The 26,590-nt window shown below is 23.3% G+C and overlaps 7 protein-coding genes across 7 annotated transcripts; 3 read left to right on the top strand and 4 right to left on the bottom strand.

Annotated features, from left to right (window-relative positions):
* Positions 1-1,472: 1,472 nt before the first annotated feature.
* SRAE_1000307700 (Hypothetical protein) lies at positions 1,473-3,621 on the bottom strand (the record flags this gene model as incomplete). Its single annotated transcript, XM_024650226.1, has 3 exons — positions 1,473-2,546; positions 2,683-3,030; positions 3,142-3,621. The coding sequence occupies 3 exons, from the start codon at positions 3,619-3,621 to the stop codon at positions 1,473-1,475; spliced, it is 1,902 nt and encodes a 633-aa protein (XP_024504025.1).
* Positions 3,622-8,020: 4,399 nt separating this feature from the next.
* SRAE_1000307600 (Cdc14) lies at positions 8,021-9,272 on the bottom strand (the record flags this gene model as incomplete). Its single annotated transcript, XM_024650225.1, has 2 exons — positions 8,021-8,980; positions 9,030-9,272. 2 exons carry the CDS (start codon positions 9,270-9,272, stop codon positions 8,021-8,023), a joined length of 1,203 nt encoding a protein of 400 aa, XP_024504024.1.
* A 2,251-nt stretch (positions 9,273-11,523) lies between these two features.
* Positions 11,524-12,438, bottom strand: SRAE_1000307500 (GPN-loop GTPase 3; the record flags this gene model as incomplete). The annotated part of the gene is made up of 4 exons (XM_024650224.1): positions 11,524-11,745; positions 11,792-11,955; positions 12,019-12,237; positions 12,285-12,438. The coding sequence occupies 4 exons, from the start codon at positions 12,436-12,438 to the stop codon at positions 11,524-11,526; spliced, it is 759 nt and encodes a 252-aa protein (XP_024504023.1).
* Positions 12,439-13,440: 1,002 nt separating this feature from the next.
* On the bottom strand, positions 13,441-15,793 carry SRAE_1000307400 (Zinc transporter 6; the record flags this gene model as incomplete). The annotated part of the gene is made up of 4 exons (XM_024650223.1): positions 13,441-13,720; positions 13,770-14,115; positions 14,723-15,555; positions 15,600-15,793. The coding sequence occupies 4 exons, from the start codon at positions 15,791-15,793 to the stop codon at positions 13,441-13,443; spliced, it is 1,653 nt and encodes a 550-aa protein (XP_024504022.1).
* Positions 15,794-16,329: 536 nt separating this feature from the next.
* Positions 16,330-18,839, top strand: SRAE_1000307300 (Protein EFR3 homolog B; the record flags this gene model as incomplete). Its single annotated transcript, XM_024650222.1, has 2 exons — positions 16,330-16,554; positions 16,596-18,839. The coding sequence occupies 2 exons, from the start codon at positions 16,330-16,332 to the stop codon at positions 18,837-18,839; spliced, it is 2,469 nt and encodes an 822-aa protein (XP_024504021.1).
* Positions 18,840-19,523: 684 nt separating this feature from the next.
* Positions 19,524-20,626, top strand: SRAE_1000307200 (Lipase EstA/Esterase EstB family-containing protein; the record flags this gene model as incomplete). Its single annotated transcript, XM_024650221.1, has 2 exons — positions 19,524-19,546; positions 19,642-20,626. The coding sequence occupies 2 exons, from the start codon at positions 19,524-19,526 to the stop codon at positions 20,624-20,626; spliced, it is 1,008 nt and encodes a 335-aa protein (XP_024504020.1).
* A 1,964-nt stretch (positions 20,627-22,590) lies between these two features.
* Positions 22,591-25,026, top strand: SRAE_1000307100 (Integrin beta-PS; the record flags this gene model as incomplete). Its single annotated transcript, XM_024650220.1, has 1 exon — positions 22,591-25,026. The coding sequence occupies one exon, from the start codon at positions 22,591-22,593 to the stop codon at positions 25,024-25,026; it is 2,436 nt and encodes an 811-aa protein (XP_024504019.1).
* Positions 25,027-26,590: the final 1,564 nt, after the last annotated feature.

Raw genomic sequence — 26,590 nt, 5'->3', positions numbered from 1 at the left:
TAGAAAGTTCTCTGCCTGCCCAATGACGACACTTTCTCAATGAGAACATATTAGCTGAATGTACAGAGGACCTTTCTTGATGAAGTCGGGCCCGAACTGCCATTTGGGGGCTTCAAAGGATAGACAGTGATTTGTACAGATAAGGTTAATATGTATGATTTATAGATTATGAGATTTGAGGGCTTTCTTTTTTGTTAAACTTTATTTATTTATTATTTTATTTCATATCCACGTTTTCCTTTTTCTAAAACACTGTTTTTAGATGAAGAAAAAAAAGTTAAACTTTTTCTTAAACATTTAATAAAAACAAAAAAATCTGTAATTCCTAGTCCACATTAATGGCCATACTAGAGATTCATAAAAATATAACTTTTTTGTGTTATTGTATAAACTAATAAAGTTTTTAGAAAAATTTAAAAGTTTTTCTTAAATGAATTCTTGAGAAAAATAAGAATTACTTCTTTTATATATTTGTATTAGACATTGAAAATTATTCGAATAATTATTTTATAGATTATTATTATTTTTGGCTCAATGCTAAATATCGGAGCATTCTTGAAAATTTATTATAAAAAATATTATTTTAAAAATGTAAAATTTTGGAGGATTTTTTTTCTATAATATATTGATGAATTGAAAAGAAGCATTTGATTCTAAATTTCTTCAAGAGTATGAAATATATTTTTTTAAGTAAGGTATATGATTATTTGTGAAAAAAATAAAATAGAAGAGTTAAAATTTATATTAAAATGCTTATGAAACTTTATTTACCAGGAAGAAAAATTATTGCTAAAAGATTCTACTTCAACAATAAATGTTTTAGAGAAACATAGAAAAAAAAGACAAGAAATACCTTTTGAAGAGATAAAAAAAAATTTGCTCCCCCATTTTACATTACCTTTTCCTTAAGGAAGTATTTAAATGATACTTTTGTAATTTTTTATTTCTTCCAAGATAAATCCTTCCTTGTGAAATATTTATCACACTTTTTAATAGAAATTTTAATAATAAATATTATTTGTTCTTTGAAATTATAAATAATTTAAAATAATAAATATTATTTAGTTCTTACCAATTTTTTCTCTCTCTCTCTTAAGTTATTTTTCCTTTTCTTAGAATATTAACAACTAAAGTTTAAAAATTTTATTTTTAAAATTACATGATGTATATAAGTAGAATTTAGAATTAGAAAAAAAAGAATTGAAATATTGTATGGTCAGGTATATATATATGTGTATGATTATCAGTATTTCAAATAGTTATCTATTAATTAAAAAATTGTGCAAATATGTTAACACATTAAAAAGATTATTTTTTTCTCTCTCTCTCATTAAAACCATATTCCCATAGAAAATATTTCCATATCTATGGAAGTAAATATATCTTTTCATTATCAGTATATGCAAAATGAGGTATTTTAAAGATTATATCTCAAAATATACATTTATAATGTCATCAACAAACTACATACATCATTGAGTGTTATTAAGTATCTTCTTTTTTATTATAACACTATTACTTCCTTCTAACTTTTGATCTTTTTCAAGATGAGATTCAAAAAATTGGCATCCTAAAGATAAGAAATTTAGAAAAGCTTCAGTTACTGTTCCTAATTGTGAATTTAATTCTTGATAAAATTTTTTTATCTCTCTATTTTTTTCTATTTCCTCAGTTATAAATACCCTATTAACGAGGGGATTACGATAACCCGATTGATGTTTTCTTTTAAGAATTCTTTTTTTTTCTTGATTTTCTTTTGTAAAATCGCTCCCATTATTATTACTACTTGGTGTAGATAGATGACTTCTTGTACCATCACCAGTAAAAGCTGATGTATTAGAAATAGAGGATGTTGTTGTTGCTGTATTACAATTAACATTATTGTTATTACTATCATTAACCAAAGATAAACTAGATGTATTTTCTTTTATATCACCTAAATTAATTGATAAAAGTCCCTGTATAGAGTTTGGTGTTGAAGGAAGTGATGATGATGTTGTTACAATCGGAATAGGAAGAGATGAATTATATATAGATGATGCTCTATTATAATTTGATTCATTTCCTGTTACTTTTCTTGGATTATTTTCATCTTTTAATAATTCATGAAGATGAGGTTTATCATTAACCTCAACTGATATTTGCATAGTTTCCTTATTATAATTAGCTCTCATTTGACTACGGCATTGTTGATAACCAGCCTTTTGACTATATCTACAGTAAAATAAATGTTGATAACCATTAGTTAATTGGATTCTTTTATTACGATACCAATGACTTATTTCTCCTGATAACCATTTTTCATAATCATCAGTTGTATCAAATTTTTTAACACATCTCCATATTTGATTACTTCCACGAACTTTTCGTTCTTTCTTACCTTTATCAATTTTATTATTTCGTATACAATTAAAATCTTTTTGAATTTTCATATCTAATTCATTTTTTTGTTGTCCATTATCTTCAGAAATTCCAAGAACATTCCCTAAAACAACATTATTTTGTAATTGAAGGAGATTAGCTGCTATATTTTCAAATAAAACCGGCTGAAATAAATTCATAATAAATTAGAAATAAATATAATTTTTTTAAAAAAAAAAAAGTTTTTTTTATAATATAAAATTTAAATAATATAGAATTTGGAATATATATATAATCATTATTAAAAAAAAAATCTCTTACCGATGTGTCATTTTTATTAATATTATTATTATCAGGTGGTGAAAATAAGGAAACTGGTAACATTGAAAATGGTGCTGATAATATTTTAAATGAATTACCATGGTTCTCCATTCTATTACTAATATTAGAAGAAGTTATGTTAGGTAAATTATTTGGTATCTGCTTTTGAAAAGTTGGTGGTGCTTGAGAAAATAAAGGTAACTGAACATTTTCTGGTATAATTTTCTCTTTATAATTAGTATTAGAATTAGTATCCTCCTCCAAAAATTCCATTTCATCAGAGTGTATGTCTTCATCACCTGCTCGTGTTATACCAATGCTTTTATCATCAAGCCTTTTAGAGGAATTCTAAAAAAGAATTTATATATTTATATATAAATATATATAATAAATAGGAAATAGTAATAGAAAAATTAAAAGATTATAAAATGTTCGGGATAATATAAAAACAAAACTTACAAGTGTGTTTTTTCCTTCACTACCTTCTTTAAAAAGATCTTTACTTTGAAGTGCTTCTATGATCAACTTTATAGCTTTATTTGGTTCTTTACGAAGACCCTCATTACAATTTAAAGCATATTTTTCGTTAAAACCAAATTGGTTTGAAAACTTCCGTTGTTGTTGACTATGAGCATACAAACTTCTTCTGGCTTCTTTTTTCATATCACGAAGTTTTTGTTCACAATACCTTCTATCTCTGACAGCAACACCAAATTTTGTTGATAAATCTTCAGCTATCTTTTCTAGTAACATTAAACGTTTATTACGACCATCTTCAATGTTATAAGCTAATTTTGCTTCTAACAAAGGCCAATGATTATAGTATTTTTGTGCTAAAAATAACGCCTCTTCGTCTGATGTTCTAGGTGCTACTATCCTTTTTCGTTCTACATTACAACTTGGATTATTTGAATCTGAAAAACAATCTTCTTCCTTCATAGGTTTCTCGTAATTTTTTTATTCTATTTATATTATAATCTTAAAAATCATGAATTATTAAAATAAATATTAGTTATAACATTTAGTATAATGAAACATTGTTACAAAAAAATAAAAAATTTTAAATAGTTAAAGATAAAATAAAATGAAACAATATAATATGTATATAATAAGAGACTCTTAAAATACTTTTAAAATAAAATGATAAATCTTTAATCTTAACCTCTCTATTTATCACATTATATATATATATTGAACTTCCTTTTAATTACCAATTTCATCCCTTTCTATTCATTATCCATCGTTACATATTATTTTAAAAGTTTTAATAACCATCTAAACTTGATATATTTATAACTTATGGAAGTCTTAACAAATAATTAACAAACATCCTTTATCAGAATATTTTAAATATATCTAAAATTTTACACTCTCTCTTTTCATACATTTTTACAGAAAAAAATAACTTTAATAAAACATTAAAAATATTAGTTATCATATTATTTAAACATTCAATATTTCAAACTTTTATCAAAAAAAAAAAATATATATATAAATTTATATTATTCTTTTTTATTGAAATAATCTTTTCACCATGAAAAGTAATACCTTTAAACATTACTTCATTCACTTTTCTCTCTCTCTTAAACAAAATTAAAAAACTTATAAAACATTTTTTTTTTCCTTCAAAAATTCCTTTTTTTAAAAAAGAATAGAAGATTGAGAATACCTATTATCACCCTAAAAACAACTTCACTAAAAATTTTTCTCTTTTTAATCCCACTTCTTAAATAAATTTCTTACATTTTTTTATTTTCCCCCTGATAATAATATGTGAGATAAATATCATAATAAATTTAATAGAAGTTGACTATATTAGCTTTTACTGTTGTATAAAGAAATAACTATATATTTGAAATGTCCATTTTTTTTTCCCTTTTTTTTTTACTATCTCTCTTATCATAATAATAAATAAATATATTCTCACGTATGTATTATATCTATTTAATAGACAGTTTATCATATTTCAAATATATAATTATACATTCAAATTAAAAAATACTTTATCCATTTGATTATTAATTTTTATAAGTCATAATTAAAATATTCATATTTTTATTTTTTCCTTTTTTTTTTATTTTATGGAAGTACAGGGAGAAGAGTAGGGGAAGAGTAAAGAATCTTCAATTTATCTTTTATAAATAATAATTGATGGATGGTAAAAAAAAAAAATTTTTTTTTATAAAAAAATAATTTTTGATTATAAATTAGGTAATAAAATACTAAAATATAACTTTTAAAAATTAATCTTACTAACAAAAATGAATATATAATATATAAAATGTTAAAAAAAAATATTTTTTTTATAAAAATTTAAATATATATGAAACTTTTATATACATAAATAAATATATACATATATATCTACAAAATATATACATCTAATAAATATCTCCTCCATTAAAAAAAGTGAGAGAGATGATAGGAGAATTAAGGGGGAAGTAAAAATAAAAGATATCATCTTCATTAAGGGTAAAAAAGAAATCTCGCTTCATAAATGGACTGTGTTCTTCTTAACTTCTCTATTGATGATGTAATATTACTTCTCCTACTATATATATATATATATATATGTACATAAATAGTTAAATGAAATACGGGTAGATGGGGTGATGAAAAAATTTTTTGCAGGAAAATGGTTTATGGACTAAAGATTGATTCTAAGTATACGTCTAATTGAATTTTTTCTTTCGCTTGGGAAAATATTACGAGGTTCTGTTAATTAAGAGATGAATGAAGATATATGTATATATATACACATTAAGAGAGAGTGAACTTTATTTTTAGTTAAAAACTTTATTTTTTTTTTGTTGAAAATGTGAATTCATTCATAAATGATAGTTATACTTATTAAAAATATTATAATTTTTTTTTTAATTATTAATTAATATAAGGGAAAAATATTAAAAATCAGTTTGAAAATATTTGATAATTATATAACTATAATAAAATAAAATCTAATAAATATATATATACATGTAATTAATCAAAAATAAAATAAAATATAAATGATACTTTTTTTAAGGAAGACAAGAATTAATGAAATATTAGTAATTGGTTAATGATATATATCACATTTATATTAATTTATATATAAAATAAGTAAACAATTAAAAAAAATCATTATAATAATTCTTAAAGTGTTATATATATATATATCTTAAACAATTAGAAAAAAAAATATTAAAAATATCATAAAAAAAAAATATTTTTACTATTTTTACCCTAATAATCTACAAGTTATATCTTTTCTTAACACCCTTTTTATAAATAATATCACGAAAAACTATAAATTACATATAATATCTTTAAATATAAATATATAATATCTCTCCTTTTTTTTCACATATATATCAGGCAACTTTAAAAACTCCCACAATTCATTTGAATATTTAAAAAAAAGGGACACATATCTCTTTTTGTATATAGCAAAGTTTAACACTCATTTATGGGTATTAGATGTGAATTATTGCCATATGCAAAACTTATATCAAAAAAGGAAATGAATCTTGAAATAAATTTCAGTTATCATCTACTTTTAATTCATGTTACAAAATTTAACAACTTTCTTATAGAGAACAAGAATAATAATGAACATTGAAAAAAATTTTTTTTTTTTATCAATTCTATATAATTATTTTTTCTTTAAATTCAAGTTAATATTTCTTATTCCTGATTCTTCTAAAAATAATTTTTTGGAAATTTTTTGTTTTAACTTTCACATTTCTTGTATAGTATTTCATAAATATATATAAATATTATCAGAACTTCCGAGATTGTTGTAAAAGCTTTTAAAATATATAATTGTTTTACAATTACACATCTTTAATAATATATATATATATATGTATATATATGTCTTCTCTTAAAAAGGTAGTTAAAAGAAAAAAAATAATCTTTAAACTTTTTTTATTATTAATTTTTGCCTCAGATAACAATAAAAAAAAAATTTGTTATAGTTTATAACATTGAATTAAATAAAATAAAAAAATAATATATTTAAAAGATAATCATATCACCAAATATCACATTTACAATATAATTTTTTTTTTCTGTTTTTTTTTTTTTAAAAAAATTCTCCAAAATAAAACCTCATTTATATATAAATTTTCACATATAACCTTCAAACAAACATCATTGCTTTTACTTTATTTCTTAAGCGTCCATTAATTTTCTTAATATCTCCAGAATTCCATAAGAGTAAATAATACCACTAAAAGACTTTTTAATTTTTTTTATTATATATCACACCAATATAACTATATATATATCTAAACCAACTTACCCTCAAATATTACTTATTTTACAAAATGGCCATATATAAATAATATGCTATAGTAATAAAATGTTTGTGACTTATTATATATTATAATTATACTTGAAATATAATATTTATATCACTTTGTAATAGTACAATTTTATCAAAAAAAAAAAAAAGTTAGTATACATATGAATATAAATGATAATTAATTAAGATAAGGATATTTTTGGTACATCTTAAAATAATAAAGAAAAAAAAGATAATAAAAATAATATAGATACTGTAAAACAAGATATAATTTTTTCTTCTCATATCTTTTTTTTTTTTTAAGAATGAGAGAAAAAAAGATAAACATATAATACAAAAATTTTTTTTTAATACATATAAATTTAGAGAATGTTATAAATAAAATTAAATTTCAATATTTTAGTAAAAAAATGCTAGTGTGTATATATATAATTATACAATGCTACATTGATTAATGCTTTAAAATTGATTAAATTATATTACCATAAATGTTAATAAAGTTATAATTACATAAGGAATACTTTTTTAATTATAAAAAATAAAACAAAATATTAATTTATTAAAACTATATAATAAAACTTATTACATTATTAAAATACTAGTATTACAAAAAAAAATTAAATTATTTATAAATAGGAATAAAAAAAAAATATCTGAAATTAAATTTTATTAAATTGAAAGATAAAAAATAATCATTAATTTTTTTCTTAAAACTTAATAGCTTTTTTTTTTAAAAATAAATAACTAAAATATTTCCAATTGGAAAATTTTATATTCAATATAAAATTATTTAAAATTAAAAAAAATTTTTTTTTAATTTAAGTTAAATACCATTAACTTATTCTTAAAGAAATTAATTTTGTTTTTATCATTTTAAAAACACATTAATAAATATTAATTTTTTTTATTTAGAAAAAAAAAAAAACATTTATAATATTTTGATTTTTCATATATTAAAAATTCTTGCATTAGTTGTTAATATTTACATCATATTGGTTTAATAGGAAGACTCCCGTAAACCACCCTGTTTATACGTTAATATTCCTTTTATTAGTTTCCAGTTGATGAAATTTTTGCTTTACGCAACCGTGTTCTTGGTTTTTCTAAAGGCTTAATTGGTGATCCCTTGCTTGTTGATATAGTAGTTGATTTAATGGGAAATGAACTTTTCCTACTTGATATGGTACTTGTTGTCTTAAGTTTTCCTACATTATTATTTTCAATGTCTTCTATTGTTAATGTTGCTATCAATGGATACATTTTTATTAACCATGCAGCTTGAACTGTTAATACAGATCCTGGTCTAGCCAGACGTAACCATGCAATACAAGCTTCTGCTTTAATTTTAAATTTCCACATCATATAGCATACAATTAATGTACCTGTTCTTCCAAGACCAGATTTACAATGAACAGCTATACTTTTTTCCTCATTACATATTTTTAAAAATTGTAATACATATTCTGGTGGTGGTTCTGTCATATCTTCAAATGTTAAAGTATAATGTTTAATGCCAAATTTTGTAAAATCTAATGCATCATAATCTCTTTCATTAGTTTGAACAATAGCTGTAACACCAAAAGTAACAAATAATGGAGCTAATCTAGCTGGTGAATTAGGTGGATAATGATCTATAAAAGTTTCTTCTGATGGTTTGGCAAAAGCCATCAATTTATCAGGAATAATCCAATTTAAATCACCATGCTGAACTAGACCATAATGATCATGTTCATAAATATTAAAACTATTTAAAGAAAAAAATTGATATTGAAATCCAATAACAAATCCAGATAATGCTGATTTGAGATCCATTTTCCATGCTCCACTATCATTAGAAGCATCTAGAAAATTAATATAATTTATTGTACCTGAACTTGTTAAAATATTATACACATCTTCAAGATTCACTCGTTCATACAATATTAAATAAGCTCCAGCTAAAACTGCTGTATTTAAACGTTCTTTTTCAGAATTTAAACAACAAATAAATAAATGGCTATTAGTAAATTTCTTAAAAAAAATAAATAAATAAAATTTTTAATAAAAAAATCAAACATACATTATGCATTGCTTTAACAATTTGCAAAAATTTTATTGTTCCAGTAATATCAATAGGTCCAAAATCATCAGCAAAAGGAACATATTGTGTATGATCATTAATAAATAAGAATATATACTTTAATTTTGAATCAGTTGTAATTTTAGTTCCAAAAACTGAAAAATACAATCTTGGCATAAGAGTAATCACTTCATGTGCTGCTTGATTGGTAACTTCAGTAATCCTTTTGGGTAAATGTCTCATGATTTTTTTTTTGATTAAATCAGTAAGATAAAGAAAATATTAAATAATTGATTACCAATATATAAATATACCAATAAGTATCTTTTGTTTATTAAAAAAAAAAAGATAACCAAATTTTAAGTGACATTTAAGTCACCCACAAATCAAGGGAGAATAATATTTATAAGTGTAATCAACACATAGAAAACGCGTCTCAAATAGACAGGAGAGAGGAGAAAAATAGAGGCATACACAGACACACCACCAAATAAAACAGTATTTTGTCTTCTTATTTTGTATAAGATGAAATTATATATGTATGTGTGTAGAAGTATGTATATATAGGATGCAAGTTGTAGAAAGGGACACGCGGGCTAATATTCCAACACAAGGAATCTGTTATATATTGTTTTGAATTATATTATAAAAGAGAGATAGAACAGAAAAAAAAAATCTTTTTAATAGGGTACTTTTAAAGTTTTAACCTCCCTAATTGAACAACTATTATTTAATAAGAAGTGAAGAAAACAGATATAATATCTAACATAATCTTAAGAACAACAACTATATATACACTCTTATATTATAAAACTTTTATATTATCCCCCCACAAATCAACAAGAGGACATAGGGAAAGACTTTATAGATTATATCTTCTTTCTTTTTGATTAGATTAAGATATCTTATATAAAATTATTATTATTATAACAAAAGTATTCTTGTTTTTAGGACCATCAAAATTTGAATAATCTAATTTAACATTTAAAATAAATAGTTGATTATAATATTATCAATTGATATAAAATAAGATATATGTTAATATTTTTAAATAAAATTCAATTTTATTTTCTCCTGACATTATATCTAACATATTTCATCCGAAGGAGGAGAAGAAAATGATAAAGTATATGATATGTAAAGAATTACATTAGAGGGGGGTAAACAAGAGGCAAATAATCTTTGAAAACAAAAAATTTTACACGTTTTTTATTATCAATCACTATAATTTTTCCTTGTTTTGTGGTAAGTTTTTAATGTGTAAAATATATTATATATTACTCTAGTGAGTTTTTTTATAGTTAAATTTACACTTGGGTATTCATTTTTTTTTTATAATAAAAGGTTTTATCGAATTTTAATACTTTTTCTTACACATTAAAAAAAAAGTAGCTAGAAATATATTATTTGAAGTATTTCACAGGTAGTATGTCAACACTTATCTACTCATAATGACATAATCAAAATGATTTGTTAATATTTTATATAAAAATTTTATTGTTTATTTTCTAAAAAGGTAAATGATTTAATAAAATTTTATAAAGTTATAAACTTTTTAAAAAATTTTTCTAACAATAGGATGAATTTATCTTTTAATTAAATTTTATTAATAATTTTTATATTATCTAACAAAAATGTGACATTAAAAAAAAAAAAGTTAATTTAATAATAGTAATAAAAAAATGAAATATTTCTCAACAGTTAGTAAAAAGTATATTCCAAAGCTTATATATAATAGAAAACATCAACAGGAATATACTACCTACCATTTAAAATTTGGTAGCAGTACATCTACCAGATAAAAATTGTCTAACATATATAAAAATTTTTTTTTGTCAAATATATTATTGTTAAACAAATTATACTCCACAACAAATATGTTATGAAATAAACTTAATAATTTAAATAAAAAACTTTATATCAAGTTAATAATAAAATGTTTCAATAATATATAAATATAAATATTTACAGTCTAAAAAAATATAAAAAATAAAGAACACCTTATTAATACAAATAAAAAATATATTTTGTTACTATTAGAAAAAAGTTTCATTTTTTATTTTAGTGGAATGATTAATAGGATATAATAAGTGGATAAAATCATTTTTTTATATATATTGTTTTAATTTTAAAAAAAAAAGAAATTAATTTTCTTAAAGCATTTTAAAAAATCTTATACAAAAAGTTGCAAATTACATATTCACATTAGTAAATTAAATATAAACAGATAGAATAGCCTTATTTACATTTATAACAATAAAAAAAAACAGATAAGAAAAAGAAAGTACCAAAATTTAACATTTAAATAATTTTGAACTTCTACACAACAAAACATTAAAAAAATATTCCAATCTTTTGAAGATATTTTGAGAAACATATATCAAAAAAGAAATTGTATAATAATTTAATATAAACAACTTGGCATTATGTTGAAAAATATTTATACATAAATGTCAATTTAATGGCATTTTTAACAATTCTAGTTTTTTACATATTAATACCCATCAAGAGGATCGTCATCTTCCGGATATCTATCTTTAACTTCCAAATTTTCATCATATTGAATATTATTATTTATTACTAACAACAAATCGTCTATCGATTCTTCATCCTTAATATTTAACGGTTGAAACCTGACTAAAGAATAATCATCCAAAACACCTGCTATGGCTTCAGTTAATTTTTTATATTTCAAATCCCATTTTGTATATTTTCCCTAAAAAAAGAAGTTGTTAAACATATAATAAAAAAAATGCACATACACTATCAATAATACTATTAACATTGTTTTCTAAAAAATCGTCAATAACCTCCTTTTCTTCAGCTGTTAAAAGATCCTGTTTTGTAAGTATATTTATAGCTGGTAATTCAAAAGAAACCATGGTAGATAAAGTAGTTAAAGCACCAGAAATAAATTTATTTGGTTCTAAAACAAAATGTGTATCAAGAAGAAAACAACAGCAAATATTAAAATCCCAAATTTTCAAACTTTCAATTATTTTTGGCATTACTGGTAAATGACTATACAATTCAATTTGTCCAGGACAATCAAAAAGAAAATAATCATCCTCAGCAGCATCTATAGCTTCCTCCAACCAATCTAAATTATTCATAAGGTATTCCATACAAAATATTAATCCTCCATTTGGTCCAAGTGCCAATTCTTCATCCTCCTGAACATCATCAAGACTAATTAATTCTCTTATATCTTTAAATTTAAAAAAAATTTTGAAAGTAAAAATTTTACCAATTTACCTAAATGACAATCATATTTAAATTCTTCTGCTGCTGGATCTAAATTAATAACAAAACAATTTTTTCCTGATGTTTTCATGTGTTGTTGTATAGCATAACAATATGTTGATTTACCACTACCAGCTGGGCCAACAACTAATTGTCCAAATTTCATTTTTACCAATAATTTTTTTTAAAAAAATAAAAATAAATGAAATAATATAGAAAAGTTGTGTAACACCATTTTTCCAAAGTGTTTCTAAATTTTTACTGTAGTCGTTTTAAGATATTTGACTTTATTGTTAAATTTTTATAAAAATTATTTCACAATCATAAGTTTTTATTATTGTAAATTATTATTAATACAATTTCTGTTATCTTTTTATGATAATTTTAATTGAGAACATTTTTTTCAGTTATCATAAATTAATCTTTTTTAAATTTAGCAATATAAGCTTTATATAGCTGATTCTATTAAAATATAAATTTTTTTTTTCATTTGATAGAATTTTTTTAAAAATTAAATATTGTAATTATGTAAAACATATTATTATCATTATTTTATTTATGATGGAGTACAATGAATTCAATTTTTTTGATCTTAGTAAGAGTTTAAACGCGGAAAAGTGATAAACTTTACTGACAGTAAGTTTAAACATATTTTATGTTAAACTTTTTATGTTAATTTTGATCATTTATATTTTAAATTATTAATCTAATAACTAAATATTATTATAACGTTTTATAGGGGCTTCTATTACATGATACATTTTACAATAATTGTATTTTTTAATAATGTAAAAGTATACCCTTCTTTAGCATAAAATTGATTATATTTTAGCTTAATTAAAATATTTTACTAATTAAAAATATTGTACACATTGTTTAATATTTTTAAAAGTATGTTTAATTTAAAGTAAATTATATGGTACATTTTTTAGTTATTTTGTGTTATTTGCAAAATTAAATTTTACAAAACATTATTTAGTGATAATGTTTATACAATTAATTGCACTTAAAAAAAATTTCTTTCACATTAAATATTTTAAAAATTATATTTTATTTATTTATAAATTCAAGAGATTTTATTGGAGAAATTCCTTATGGATTTTAACATGATTTTTCTTTAATATGTTTTATTGAAGAAATTTGTTTGAATTGGGTTATATATTTTTTTCTAATTTTTTGAATTTTTGTCCTCTTTTGTAATTAAATTTCCTGATAATTTGTTAGCTTTTTCAGGTTGTGAAGAAGGTTTTTGATTTTTTTTAGTATTTGCTAGTTCTATTTCACTTAAAGTTTTTTCGGCTTCTAATATAAGTTTACGTAATACCTGTTTTCTTGCTTCTTTTTTTTTCAATCGTAAGAATTTTATACATATCATTAAAAATACTAGTCCTGTAATTATGTCAAAAGACAAAACAACACATCCTAATATGAATAATTTAAAAATTTTACTATAAAATGAATGTTGTAAAAATATGATATAACTTTGAAAAAACTTGCGTTTTCATTTCTTTTTTTACTAAAGCTTCTTTTCTTCTTATTTTCATATCATCATGGTTAATTTTAATAGTGATATAATCTACAGAATCACTATGAAATATTTCTTTATTTCCATAACATGAGATTTCTAAATTTGTCACTAAACTTGTAAATGGTATTTTAATTTTTAAAACAGATTTTTCTTTGTCAAATGTGTGTGATACGTTTTTAACTTCACCTTTAATAAATTTCCAATTAATTAGATCATTATTTTCACCAAAATAAACATTATTTATATCATAAAATCCTATTTGACTACACTCTACATAAAGTACATCTCCAGCATTTGCTTCACAAAATTCAGGACCTATAACAAAATCTAATTTACTTTTTATTGAATTTGCATCAGTTGCCACACAATTAACATCCTTACTTTTAACAATAGTTATTAAAGTTTGATATAATAAATATATGAATAAAAATTTCATGAATAAAAAATTTTAATTGCTAAAGATACTAACAATTTTAAATATATTGAAATAAAAAAAAATTACTATTAAAAAATAATATTCAAAATTTCATTGTTTTTTATTTTTGACAAGTGTAATTTAATACACATTTTTTTGTATATATAATTTTTAAATTTGACATCTATTTTATTTTTTCACCAAAATTTAAATTAATTTCATAAAGTTCTAAGCAATATAAAAGTTGTTTTTTTTTTAATTTCATATAATATTTCAGCATAACATATCTATAAAAATAAATCCTTACTAATCTATAAAAAATATTGACAATAAATTAAAAATATAGGTATTGTCAAGGTATTTAATATTATGTAAAATAAATTTAGATAAAATATTCTTTTGTAAAAAACCATCAGTAAATCTTTACTTCATCAAAGATAAACATAAATAAATTAGCATTTTATTAACAACAAAATAATAAAATTATTTCTTTCTATATATACATACTTGAAGACTGATACATAGATCCCCATGATGTACTAGAGTCCTTAACGATTTCAACTGTTAATATGTTAATTATATTATTTAATTTTTCAGTTACTAATGCCAATACCATTTGATCATTGGCATCTCTTCTAACTCTAACATCTACAGATCCTGCTATTTGTGAAAAATCTAATAGCCAAAATTGTGCTGACTTTAACTCTAAAACACCCTCAACTGTTGAAGCTTCTGATATACAGCGATCAATTTGATTTAAGATATGTGGAGACGTCGTTTGTAATAATATTTTTCCCGTATAAGATGATAATGGCATCGTTGTTGAAAAGACACCAACTGATAATGCTATTGTTGCTACTGAATCGCACCATTCAAAATCGTGACCAAAAAATAGTGTAAAAAGTGAACAAAAACCATTAACAAATATTAAAAGAATCATAGAATTTATACGTGGTAACAATAATCTTGATAAACCTGGAACAACATAACAAATTGCTTGAGATATATCTGCAGCATGTTCTTGAAGTGAAGAAGCCGATGAAACTTGAAGAACATGATGAAATGGTTGACCAATTACAGTATAAGAACTAACTAATAATGATATACTTGTTATGATAATAGAACAAAAAAAATAAAAAGATTTTCCTTCATGATCTAAATGTCCATTGCTGTTATGATCTTCATGATCCTCATGATGTTCTTGATGATTAATACTATTTCCATGACCACCTAATAAATGTTCAAAAGATTCTTTTATCAAAAAAACAGAAAATAACTGTGCTAATAGTGATGTAGCAAAAACAGCCATTACAGGAGCTCTTGTATATCCATATGTATAACTAAGAAAAGATAAATATATATTTTTAAAAAGTTAGAAACATACTGTGAATTTCTTTTACTCCATGTTTTACTGGTAGTTATACTTGAAAAAATTGCGAAAAAGGCAAATATATTTAACCAAGAAGCTCCACTTAAAATTAATGAATCAGCCTGACTCGTTAAATAACATGAAATAATTGTTAGCAATAAACATATACCACCTCCTGTTTTGATACGTGAATTCACCTCAGAAAGCATTTTATATTTTAATAATGAAAAAGACTAAAGAAGAAGATAGGTTTATTTTTCCTTGTTGGTAAACAAATAGCTTCTCCTTTAAGTTTAGTAAAATACCTCCACGGTGGCTTTTAATAATATACTTTTTAATACTTTTCCTATTAAGAAAACGTTTTGGTAAGATGCACATTATGAAATTATTATTTCCTTCTTTTTTATACATATATAAACTTACTATATTCCTATTTTATCATCTACACATTTGTATATACATATGAATGTCAACAATTTTATCTTCAAATTCTCTGACATATTTTCTCTCTAACATTGCATATACAGGGAAACTTCCCATTTAATAAAATATACTTTAACAAATATAACATGTAAGTTTTCATTTTTATCCTAACATTTTTTGTTTATAACATAAATATTTTATTACAATATATATTTTTGATACAAAAATATTTTTTTTTTTTTTAATTTTAGATTTACACTATCAATATTTTTTTTACAAATAACAATTATTATTTTTTTATCTACTTAGATAAAAAAAAATTATGTATCAATCGTTTTTATGTTGCTGGTCAACTTTTAAACCCAGACACTATAAATTAGTTGATTCTGTGTATCCAAAAAATGAATTAGAGTCAAGACCAAATGCGAATATTGATAAATTAGTATTCTATTCATGTTCTCATGGAGAAAAATTATCTAGAATAGGTGAATATTTATTTTTAAAATTGAGTAGAGATTTGTATAGACAAAAACTTGCCAGAGTCAGAGTATGTTGTTTATTTTTCAAAAACATTATTTTTGTTTTTAGGTTGGTACAGAATGCTTTATAAGATTATTAAAATCATCTCATCATCATAATTCTCAAAGTTCATTCATAGATTCATATCTTAAGATGGTTGAAAAATTATTGGAAACAAATGATTCTCAGATGGAAGATTTAGCAATTGAATGTTATATAGTATTTGCACAAATTGATGAGGTACAACCAAATTATTTACGGAGATATGATTCTTTCATACCTAAATTTTCATCTATGTGTTTTGCAAATAGGGGAAATCGTATTAAACAACAACGTTGTAATGGTTTAAAGGGTCTTTTGGCTTTAATATGGAGGGCAACCTCTGCTGATTATCATTCCGATTTCTGGAATCATGAACATATGGATAAGGTTATTCCATCAATTTTATTTAATATCAAAGAAGACGATGATGAAACATCATCAGATAATGTAAGATTTTCAGTGAATACATTTTCTTCACAAGAAAACACAGAACCTTACATTATTGCAGCTGAATGTTTAAGAGAAATAATGGGAAAATCATCTTATGGTTCATTTCAATGTGTCCTAGAACCTTTGTTAACTTTTTGTGATGATCAAAAGAAATGGCTTCCTCCAGCAACATTTGCCACTCATGTTTTTAAAGTGGTTGTTTATTCTATTCAAGGAACTAGTTCAATTATTGTTATAGAACAATTACTTAAGCATTTAGATAAATTTAAAACTAAAAATGTTCAGGAACGTATTGGTATGGCTACTGTTCTTTCAAATATTGTTCTTATTGCTGGTCAATCTATTGGTCCACTTCTACTAGCAACATATAATAATATGTTAAAAAATTTAAAAATGTCTGTTACTTTTCAGAAATCTGGTAGATGTAAGGATGTTGAAAATGAATTAGTTTTCCAAGAAACTTTTACTCATGCTATAGGAAATTTTGCCTCAATTTTACCTGATTATCAAAAAGTAGAAATTATGACTTTTACAACAAATGAGATATGTAAAATTCCTGATAATGAGGAAAAAGCAAGTATTGATTCATATTATCATCATGTACTTGCCAGTACATTCTTAAAAATTGCAACAAAATATAAAACTGTTTATCTATCAAATTTGTTTACAGATAATTTTATGTCAACTTTACTTCGTTTAGGATTACATCCAAATATTGATATCAGATTAATTGTTCAAAAAATTTTTCATACACTTTTAGATAGAAAAAATAATCTTAAGAATTTAGAAAATCTTCAATTTATAAATGAGATAGAGGAATTAAATTTAACAATAGAAAAATGTTCTAAGGCGGATCAAATGTTTTCAAGGCGTTTTATAACCTCTGTTTCGGATGTATTTTATGATATAATGTTTCTTGTACCAAATGAGGATGAAAAAGTTATTTCAGCACATATTGAAGCTATCCTTTGTACAATGTCTCTTTTTTGTGTTGAAGTAGGTTGTGATGAGACATTAGTAGAGATGATCCATTTATGTGCTAGTTACCAGGCAATGGCTATAAATATTAACAATGATTTTAGTACTTTAAAAAGATATAATATTCATATGCTTTGTGGAAAATTTTTTAATTTTATTTCACTAATCCTTCAAATACCATCATTCCTTCAACATGTCAAAGATATTATAAATTTAAGAAAAGATAGTTTAACTATTGATTCTATTGAAAATGGATCTTTTGAAGAAATGTTTGATAGAAATTTAATTGTTGAAGCTTTAAAGGCAAGTGGACTTGATGTTGGAAGATTTAACATTCCATTGGGAAGTAGTGCAGATAAAATGGGTAAAGATCCTTTATTAAAAATTGGAACACCCCATAGGAAAAGTAGTAATTTTAGTAATGGTGATTCAAGAAATCAATTTATATTACCTAATAATATATCTTTTGACATTAGTATAGATTGGTCACCAGAAGCTTCTGAGGCAGGAACTAGAAGAAATACATTAATTGAAAATAAAGAGATTGATACAATTAATTCATCAACTATTGTTTCTTTAAGGCAAATAATGCATTCACCTAATACATCTTCTGATGAAATTAGAAAAGATAAAGATAAATCAATTGCTTTATTAATGCCATACAGAAAAGGGCATATAGATGATGTGTCAAAAGCATTATTAAGAGATAATTCATCTAATTTATCTACTAAAATAAAAAATATTATTGAAAAAACTAACATTCAAGAGGAGGAACGTAGTTATTTAAGAAATAAACCAAAGAATGTTTTTGATATTGCTATACCAGAATCTTTTATTTTTTAACCACTTATAAATGCCATAATACCATTAATACAATGAAAAAATAAAATAAATATATTAATATAGCAAAAATTATTACGACACAAAAAAAATAATAAAATTTTTTTTTATTTTATTTTTATATTTTTTTTTTAAAATAATATTATATTATAATTATAAATTGATGGAAATTTTTAATAATTATTTTTCAGATATAAATCATTTATTCTGAAATCTTGTAACACCTATCCATTTTCTTTTCAAATTTTCAAATATGTTTGAAACAGAATAATACAATAAAAATTTTTACATTTACCCTTTGGCTATTGTTTAATGAAAGAGAAATTATACATCTACATTTTTATATGATACATGGATTGTGACGCGGCAACAAGAATCCATTGATAGATCTTATTATAGAAACTTTTCCGGGTCATTTTATAATATATATGTAATATTATATCCATGAATTATAATATTATTATAATACTAAATCTACATATACACCTATACTGGTTTAGAAAATATATAATTTACAAACTTGTTAATTATATTATTTTATATTTTGTTAGGATTTTTATCTTTATTTTCTTTTATTATTCTTTTACTTTTGTCTTCATATAGAGAGAGAAAGTGGTACTTTTTCTTATAGTTTTCTTACTCTTTCTCTCAATATTAGGTAGTTAATTAGAAAATATATTCTTAGAAATGGCCATATTAGGCAAAACAAGGTAAGAAATTATAAATATTATTTTAATAAAAAAAATAATAATCCTATATTTATTTTTAATTTTTAAATAAAAATAAAAAAACTTTTTTTTTCTAGATTATTGTTATTTATTACATTATTTAAAATATTATTAATTAATTTATCATATCAACAAGATGACAGACCAATAAAAGGTCCCTTAACAAATCATTTTACAGATTGGTTAGTATCTCATGGTTATGAAGCAGATAATTTTGAAAGAACAGACATCGGTCCAAATGGTTCTTTTGGTGGTAAAATAAGAAGTAATGAAAGAATAACTCATGAACCTGTTATCTTTGTTCATGGTACTGGTGATGCAGCACTCCATACTCAGGCACCAGCAGCAACAGGTTGGAGTAGAAGTATAAAATATTTTATGGAACAAAATTATACTTCTGGTGAGTTATATGCAACAACCTGGGGTGATACATGGGGAAATGGAAATATTCTTGATTCTTATAATAAAATGCATACATGTGCTAATTTAATTAGTTTAAGAAGATTTTTTGAAGCTGTTATAAGATATACAAAAGCTAAAAAAGTTGATGTTATAGCTCATAGTGTTGGTGTTATTTTTGCAAGAAAAGTTATAAAAGGAGGAACATTAATTGGAACAGATGGAAATTGTTCGTTAGGACCACCATTAACAAGTAGAGTTGATACATTTTTAGGAATATCAGGACCAAATTATGGTTTATGTATATGTCAATTGGCACAAACAGTTCCAGCATGGTGTAATGCTTTAGATGGTTTATATCCAGGATATACTTGTGATGATCAAATGTTATGTGGTTATCCTTCAGCTGATTGTAAACAAAAAAATTATTCCTCTTTTCTTGAAACTGTTAATCAAGATTCAACAAGAGAAGGAGATCATGTTTATGCAATGTGGTCAGATGTTGATGAAATATTAATGTTCCGTGGATTAACTTGGGGTAAACCAACATCAAGAATACCAAATATGAATGGTCGATGGGTCTCTGATAGAAATACACATGTAGGTATGAAAGATTTTACTGAATTAAGACAATTTGAAGCTGTTGTTCATCACTCAATTTAAATTATCTCTTAAGTTTATTTATCTTTTATATCATCTTATTTTATTTATCTCTCATTATTAACTTTATATTCATTTTACTTGTATCTCTAGAACAATAACAAAAAAATCTTATAATAAATTTCATACTTTTACCTAATTAATTAAGTAAATTTATTCCAGTTTTACTTTTATTAAATTATTTAATTGTTATAAATGGTATCTACTTTTCTTATGAAAAGGAAAAAAAAAATTTTCTTTTATTAATTGTATGAAAATATAATATATATTAAAGTGAAAGTGTGTCATGATTCATATATTTATTTTCTTCAAAAAAAAAGAGTAATAATTAAAGAAATAATTTAAGATATATTTTCCTTCATATTTCTCATTCTGACATTTACAAAAAAAAAACTTCTTTTGTTAAAATATAAAAAAAAATTGTGAGAAAACAAATATTAATAATATTATACAAATGATTAATCATACAATTTTATCAAAGAATTTTAATACTATTTTCTATACAAATTTCTTTGTGTATAAAACAAAACACAAACATTGGTTTTTTAAATAATAATTATATATTCATTGCAAATTGATACTTTTTTTTTTTAATTATATTAGTTTTAGGTAAAAAAATAAAATAGATTTATTAGAATTAGAAAATAAAAAATGTTTATATGATTTTAAAATATTTATTTAATATATATATATAATTTTTTTTTCGTTTTGTCGATCAATGAAAAATGAGTTGTATTGATAATAATAAAATAAAAAATTATTTTTTCTTGTAAACAAAATTCGATATATTGTATATATTATATATTTGTCATAAAATAATTATAAAAAAAAGGGGGATATTTTTATTATTAAATAATAAGTAAAAAAAAGTTTTATTAATGATTATAAACTTATTAATAAATTAACAATTAATAATCATAAAAGTCAATTTTACTATACCCAATATAGTTAAAACTTTTGCGTGTCATGTCAAAGTATGTATTTATAAATAAATTTATTTTATTATTTGAAGGCCATGTGCTTCCTAAAGTATAATTCTTCATCATTTTATCCTCCTGCCATTTAAACTCTACCCAATTTTATATGGTCTATCTTTGATTTTCTTATTGTCCTCAACCACAACACTCTACAACTTTTCTATATATATATATGTATAAATTATAAATAGCATTGTATATGTTATAGTACGAGTTGAGTATATATTTAACATTATACAGAACATAGTGTACATATTATTAAAATGAAGTCTGTTCCACTATGATTGCGGCATTCTATATATAAAACTTTCTTAAGATATATATTAAAAGTTTTAAAAGATTTTTGTTTATTATTTCATTAAATGTATTAAAAGTTATAAATGCCATTAATAATTTCTATCCTTTTTTTATCCTATCAACAGATATTTCATTGAACGCCTCTGTTTAATATATATATATATATACATAATATTCATATATTTCTTCAGATCAACTAAAAGTAAGAGAGAAAAGCTGTTGATAAATGTTAAAACATTTTACAATATTTTCTTTAAAATATATTACTCTTTTTCAAACTACATTATTACTACTATTTTATTGTTATCTTTACTAATCTTATTATAAATATCTTTATGCCATAGTTATAATATTCATATATTATTTCACTATTTTATATATATTATATATTTTTAAGTGGGAGATTTTTTTTCACCCCCATCATTATTTAATAGATTGACGACAAAATGATCTGAAGAAATATATGTGTAATAATAATAATAATAATAGCTAACAATAGAGAAAAGAATTTTTACTCTTATAAATCTATTAACTAAATAAAAATATATATATATTTTTATATGATTAAATATTATATAACAAATGATATTATAAAATATTTTGTAATTGATTTTTTTTTTTCAATTTTTTTTTTCTTAATTTTTCTTTAATCAATAAATAATATTTTTAAATAAAATTATTTTGTAGGGTTCAATGACTAGAATAAGGCATATATTTATATTATTAATATTTCCTTTCCTAATATCGACAGCAGATATTCAATCTTCAGGATATACGGGAAAATTTTTAGAAACAGATGAAAATTTTCCATGTCGATCGTTACCAGCAGATAATTATACATGTTCAGCATGTATTCAATTTCATGAATCATGTGCATGGTGTTCTTATGAAAATTTTGATGATAATAATCAATACCCCAGATGTGATAATGTTAAAAGACTTGAAGAACATGGTTGTCCAACAAATTCAATAGAATTTCCTCAAAAATCTTTTGAAGTTATTGAAGATGAACCATTGTCAGATTCTAGGCATATTGATGATGAACATCAAGATGAGGCTATTCAATTAAAACCACAAGAGGTTGATGTTGTAATTAGACCAACATCAAAAGTAAGATTTGAAGTTACCTATAAACAAGCATTAGATTATCCTGTTGATTTATATTATTTGATGGATTTGTCTTATTCTATGAAAGATGATAAACAGAAATTATCAGAATTAGGAGATCTTCTTGCAGGAAGAATGAGAAATATAACAAAAAATTTTAGACTTGGTTTTGGTAGTTTTATTGATAAAAAATTAATGCCATTTGTTGATCCAAGACCAGAAAAACAATTATCACCCTGTGCTGAACCTTGTGCTGAACCATATGGATTTAAAAATCAAATGAGATTAACACAAAATACTCATAGATTTTCTAAAGAAGTTCAAGAAGCTCAGATATCTGGTAATCTTGATGCTCCTGAAGGTGGTTTTGATGCTGTTATGCAAACATTAGCCTGTAACAAAAGTATTGGATGGAGAGAAAGAGCTCGTAAAATGATAGTCTTCTCAACTGATGCTGGTTTCCATTATGCTGGTGATGGTAGATTAGCTGGTGTTGTAACTCCAAATGATGGTCAATGTCATCTCGATGATAATGGTTATTATACAAAAAGTTTAGAACAAGACTATCCAAGTATAGCTTTACTTCATCAAAAAATGAAGGAAAAAAAAGTCAACATGATATTTGCTGTAACAGAAAATCATAAACATCTTTATAAACAACTTTCTGATGCCTTACCTGATATCTCATCATCTGTAGGTGTTCTTGCTGATGATTCTAGTAATATTGTTCAATTAATTGAAGAAGAATATAATAAAATCAGTGAAAAAATTATTATGGTTGATAATGTTAATGCATCAAGTGGTTTAAAAATTAGTTATAAATCTAGATGTCTTAATGGTGGACCTTTAATTGATACAAATGTATGTGATAATATTAAAGTTGGTGATGAAGTTACCTTTGAAGTAACTTTAGAAGCTGTACATTGTGTTGATCAAAGAGATTTTGAACTTCTTATTGGACCTTCTGGTTTAGAAGATACCTTAAAGGTTAATGTTAAAGTTTTATGTGACTGTGATTGTGAATCAACAATTGAGTCAAGATCATCACATTGTGGTGGTAAAGGAAATTTAGTTTGTGGTATTTGTGATTGTATTGATGGGTACACAGGAAAGAATTGTCAATGTGATGCTGGAGATTTATCCTCAGTTGCCTTAGAAGCTAAATGTAAAAAAACAAATGATTCACTACCATGTGAGGGTAGAGGACAATGTATTTGTGGTCAATGTCAATGTTACACTAGAAGTAATCCTGATGAAATAATCAGTGGACCATTTTGTGAATGTGATAATTTCAATTGTCCAAGACACAATAGAATTCTTTGTAATGGACATAGATGTGATTGTGGTGTTTGTACTTGTGCACCAGGATGGACTGGTAGAGCATGTGAATGTCCAATTGGAGTAGATCAATGTTTATCAGAAAATGGTAAAGTTTGTAATGATCATGGTACATGTATTTGTGGAAAATGTCAATGTGATGAATCATATTCAGGACCAAAATGTGAAATATGTCCTACCTGTCCCACAAAATGTGTTGAATATAAACCTTGTGTTATGTGTCAACAATGGGGAACTGGACCATATAACCAAACAAAATGTGATGAATGTCCATTTACAGTTATTCCGGTTAAAGAATTACCAACACTTAATTTAACAGAAACAGAAGGACAAGAATGCCAATTTGTTGATCCAGCAGATGATTGTACATTTTATTTCCTCTATTATACAGATGGTAAAGATAATTTAACAGTTTGGGTTAAAGAAATTAAAGATTGCCCTGCTCCATTCCCTGTTTTAGTTGTTGTTTTGGCTGTCATTGCAGCTATTGTTCTTCTTGGTTTAATACTTTTGTTCCTTTGGAAATTAATTACACTAATCCATGATCGTCGTGAATTTGCCAAATTTGAACAGGAACGCCTTGCTGCTAGGTGGACAACAAATGAAAATCCTATCTATAAACAAGCAACGACGACCTTTAAAAATCCTGTCTACTCGGGGTCTGAAAAAAGTAAATTGTTATAGTAATAATCTCTCAATTTATAGCTTTTAATATTTTAATTAAAAAATATGTATTTAATAAACTTCATGATAATTTTGCCATTTTTCTATTTAACCAAATAATATATAATAAAAAAATCATAATTTATTATTTTTATATCTTAATTAGTTTTTTTTTTATTTATTTTCAACAACATAGTCATATGTTTATCTATATTTTGAAATATTTATATCATAAAATTTAACAATGAAAATAAAATCACAAAGAATAAAAAAGATAAAATACAGATGTAATAGTTTAAAAATAAAATTAATTTATGGCTTTTTATTATGAGTAAATAAAATCAAATTCATTAGCTAAAGTTAACTTTTTAATGTAATTTATGTTAAACAAAAGTTGTATTGTTTTCTTCACTGATTACAATGTAAATTTATACAAAAAAAATATATTAAATTCATTTCATTTTAACAATATATTTTAATTATTTTTCATATTTTAAACTTTTAAATAGTTAACAATTAAATTTTGTTAATATGAAATTTCATTTATAGCCGCATTCAACAGAGTGTTACAAAAAAAAACTTTTTTTTAGAATTTTGGCAAAATAATATATTCATTCGATAGCCCTTGAAAAGAGATGAATTTTGAATATAATCAAGGCTACGTAAAAATTTAAACTTCAGAAGTTATGAGCCTTCAAAGTTGGAGGCGAAAGTGGGGAATATTTTTTTGCAAAAAATCGCCTTTCATGAATGGAACAAGATTTCTAAATTTAATTTTACGATTCTAGACCAATTTTTTGCGAGAAATTCATTGAAAGTAGTTTCAACTTCATAAGACCACTCTAATCTGAGATATGATAAAAAAAAGTTTTGATAAAGTTTTAAGAACGTACTCATAACTCAAGTTACACAGCTCGTGGAAGTATGAAATTTGTTGCGCTGGACTTCTTTTAACTTTTAAAGTGTAGTCCACGTTGAAAAGTTTTCTTGATTTTCAAAAGTTTTCAAGATATAATACTTGGCATTTTTTCGCGCTTAATCTTTTGTCATCATTTTTTATATCTCAAAAATGGTTGGTGATAAAAAAAAATATTGAAGGTAGACCCCATATGAAAACTAAAACCTAGACGTTTCCAGAAATCCGTTTGTTTCTAGCTTCATTTTGAAAGAAGATATAACCAAAGGCGGAAATTTTTTCTAAATATTCATTGTTCATGACTTTTCAGTATCTGAACTAAAAATTGTCATATGAAAATAAGCTTAGTGGCAAACGATTTCTCTTTAAAAGTTATTCTAATATGAATAATTTTTGTAAAAATAACTTCAATATTTCGAGAGTTTCAAAAATTGTCCAAGAAGCTCCAACTTGATTTGTCATCAGGACTTAAAAAAACAACTTTTTTTAGAATTTTGACATGATGTTATATTCATTCGATAGCCCTTGAGAAGAGATGAATTTTGAATATAATCAAGGATATGTAAAAATTAAAACTCCAAAAGTTATGAGCTTTCAAAGTTGGAGGCGAATGTGGGGAATATTTTTTGCAAAAAATCGCCTTTCATGATCCAGTTGAGTATTTTTAAA

The sequence above is a fragment of the Strongyloides ratti genome (genome assembly GCF_001040885.1).
Source record: "Strongyloides ratti genome assembly S_ratti_ED321, chromosome : 1".
NCBI lineage: Eukaryota > Metazoa > Nematoda > Chromadorea > Rhabditida > Strongyloididae > Strongyloides > Strongyloides ratti.
This window is presented reverse-complemented; position numbering and strand designations above follow the sequence as displayed.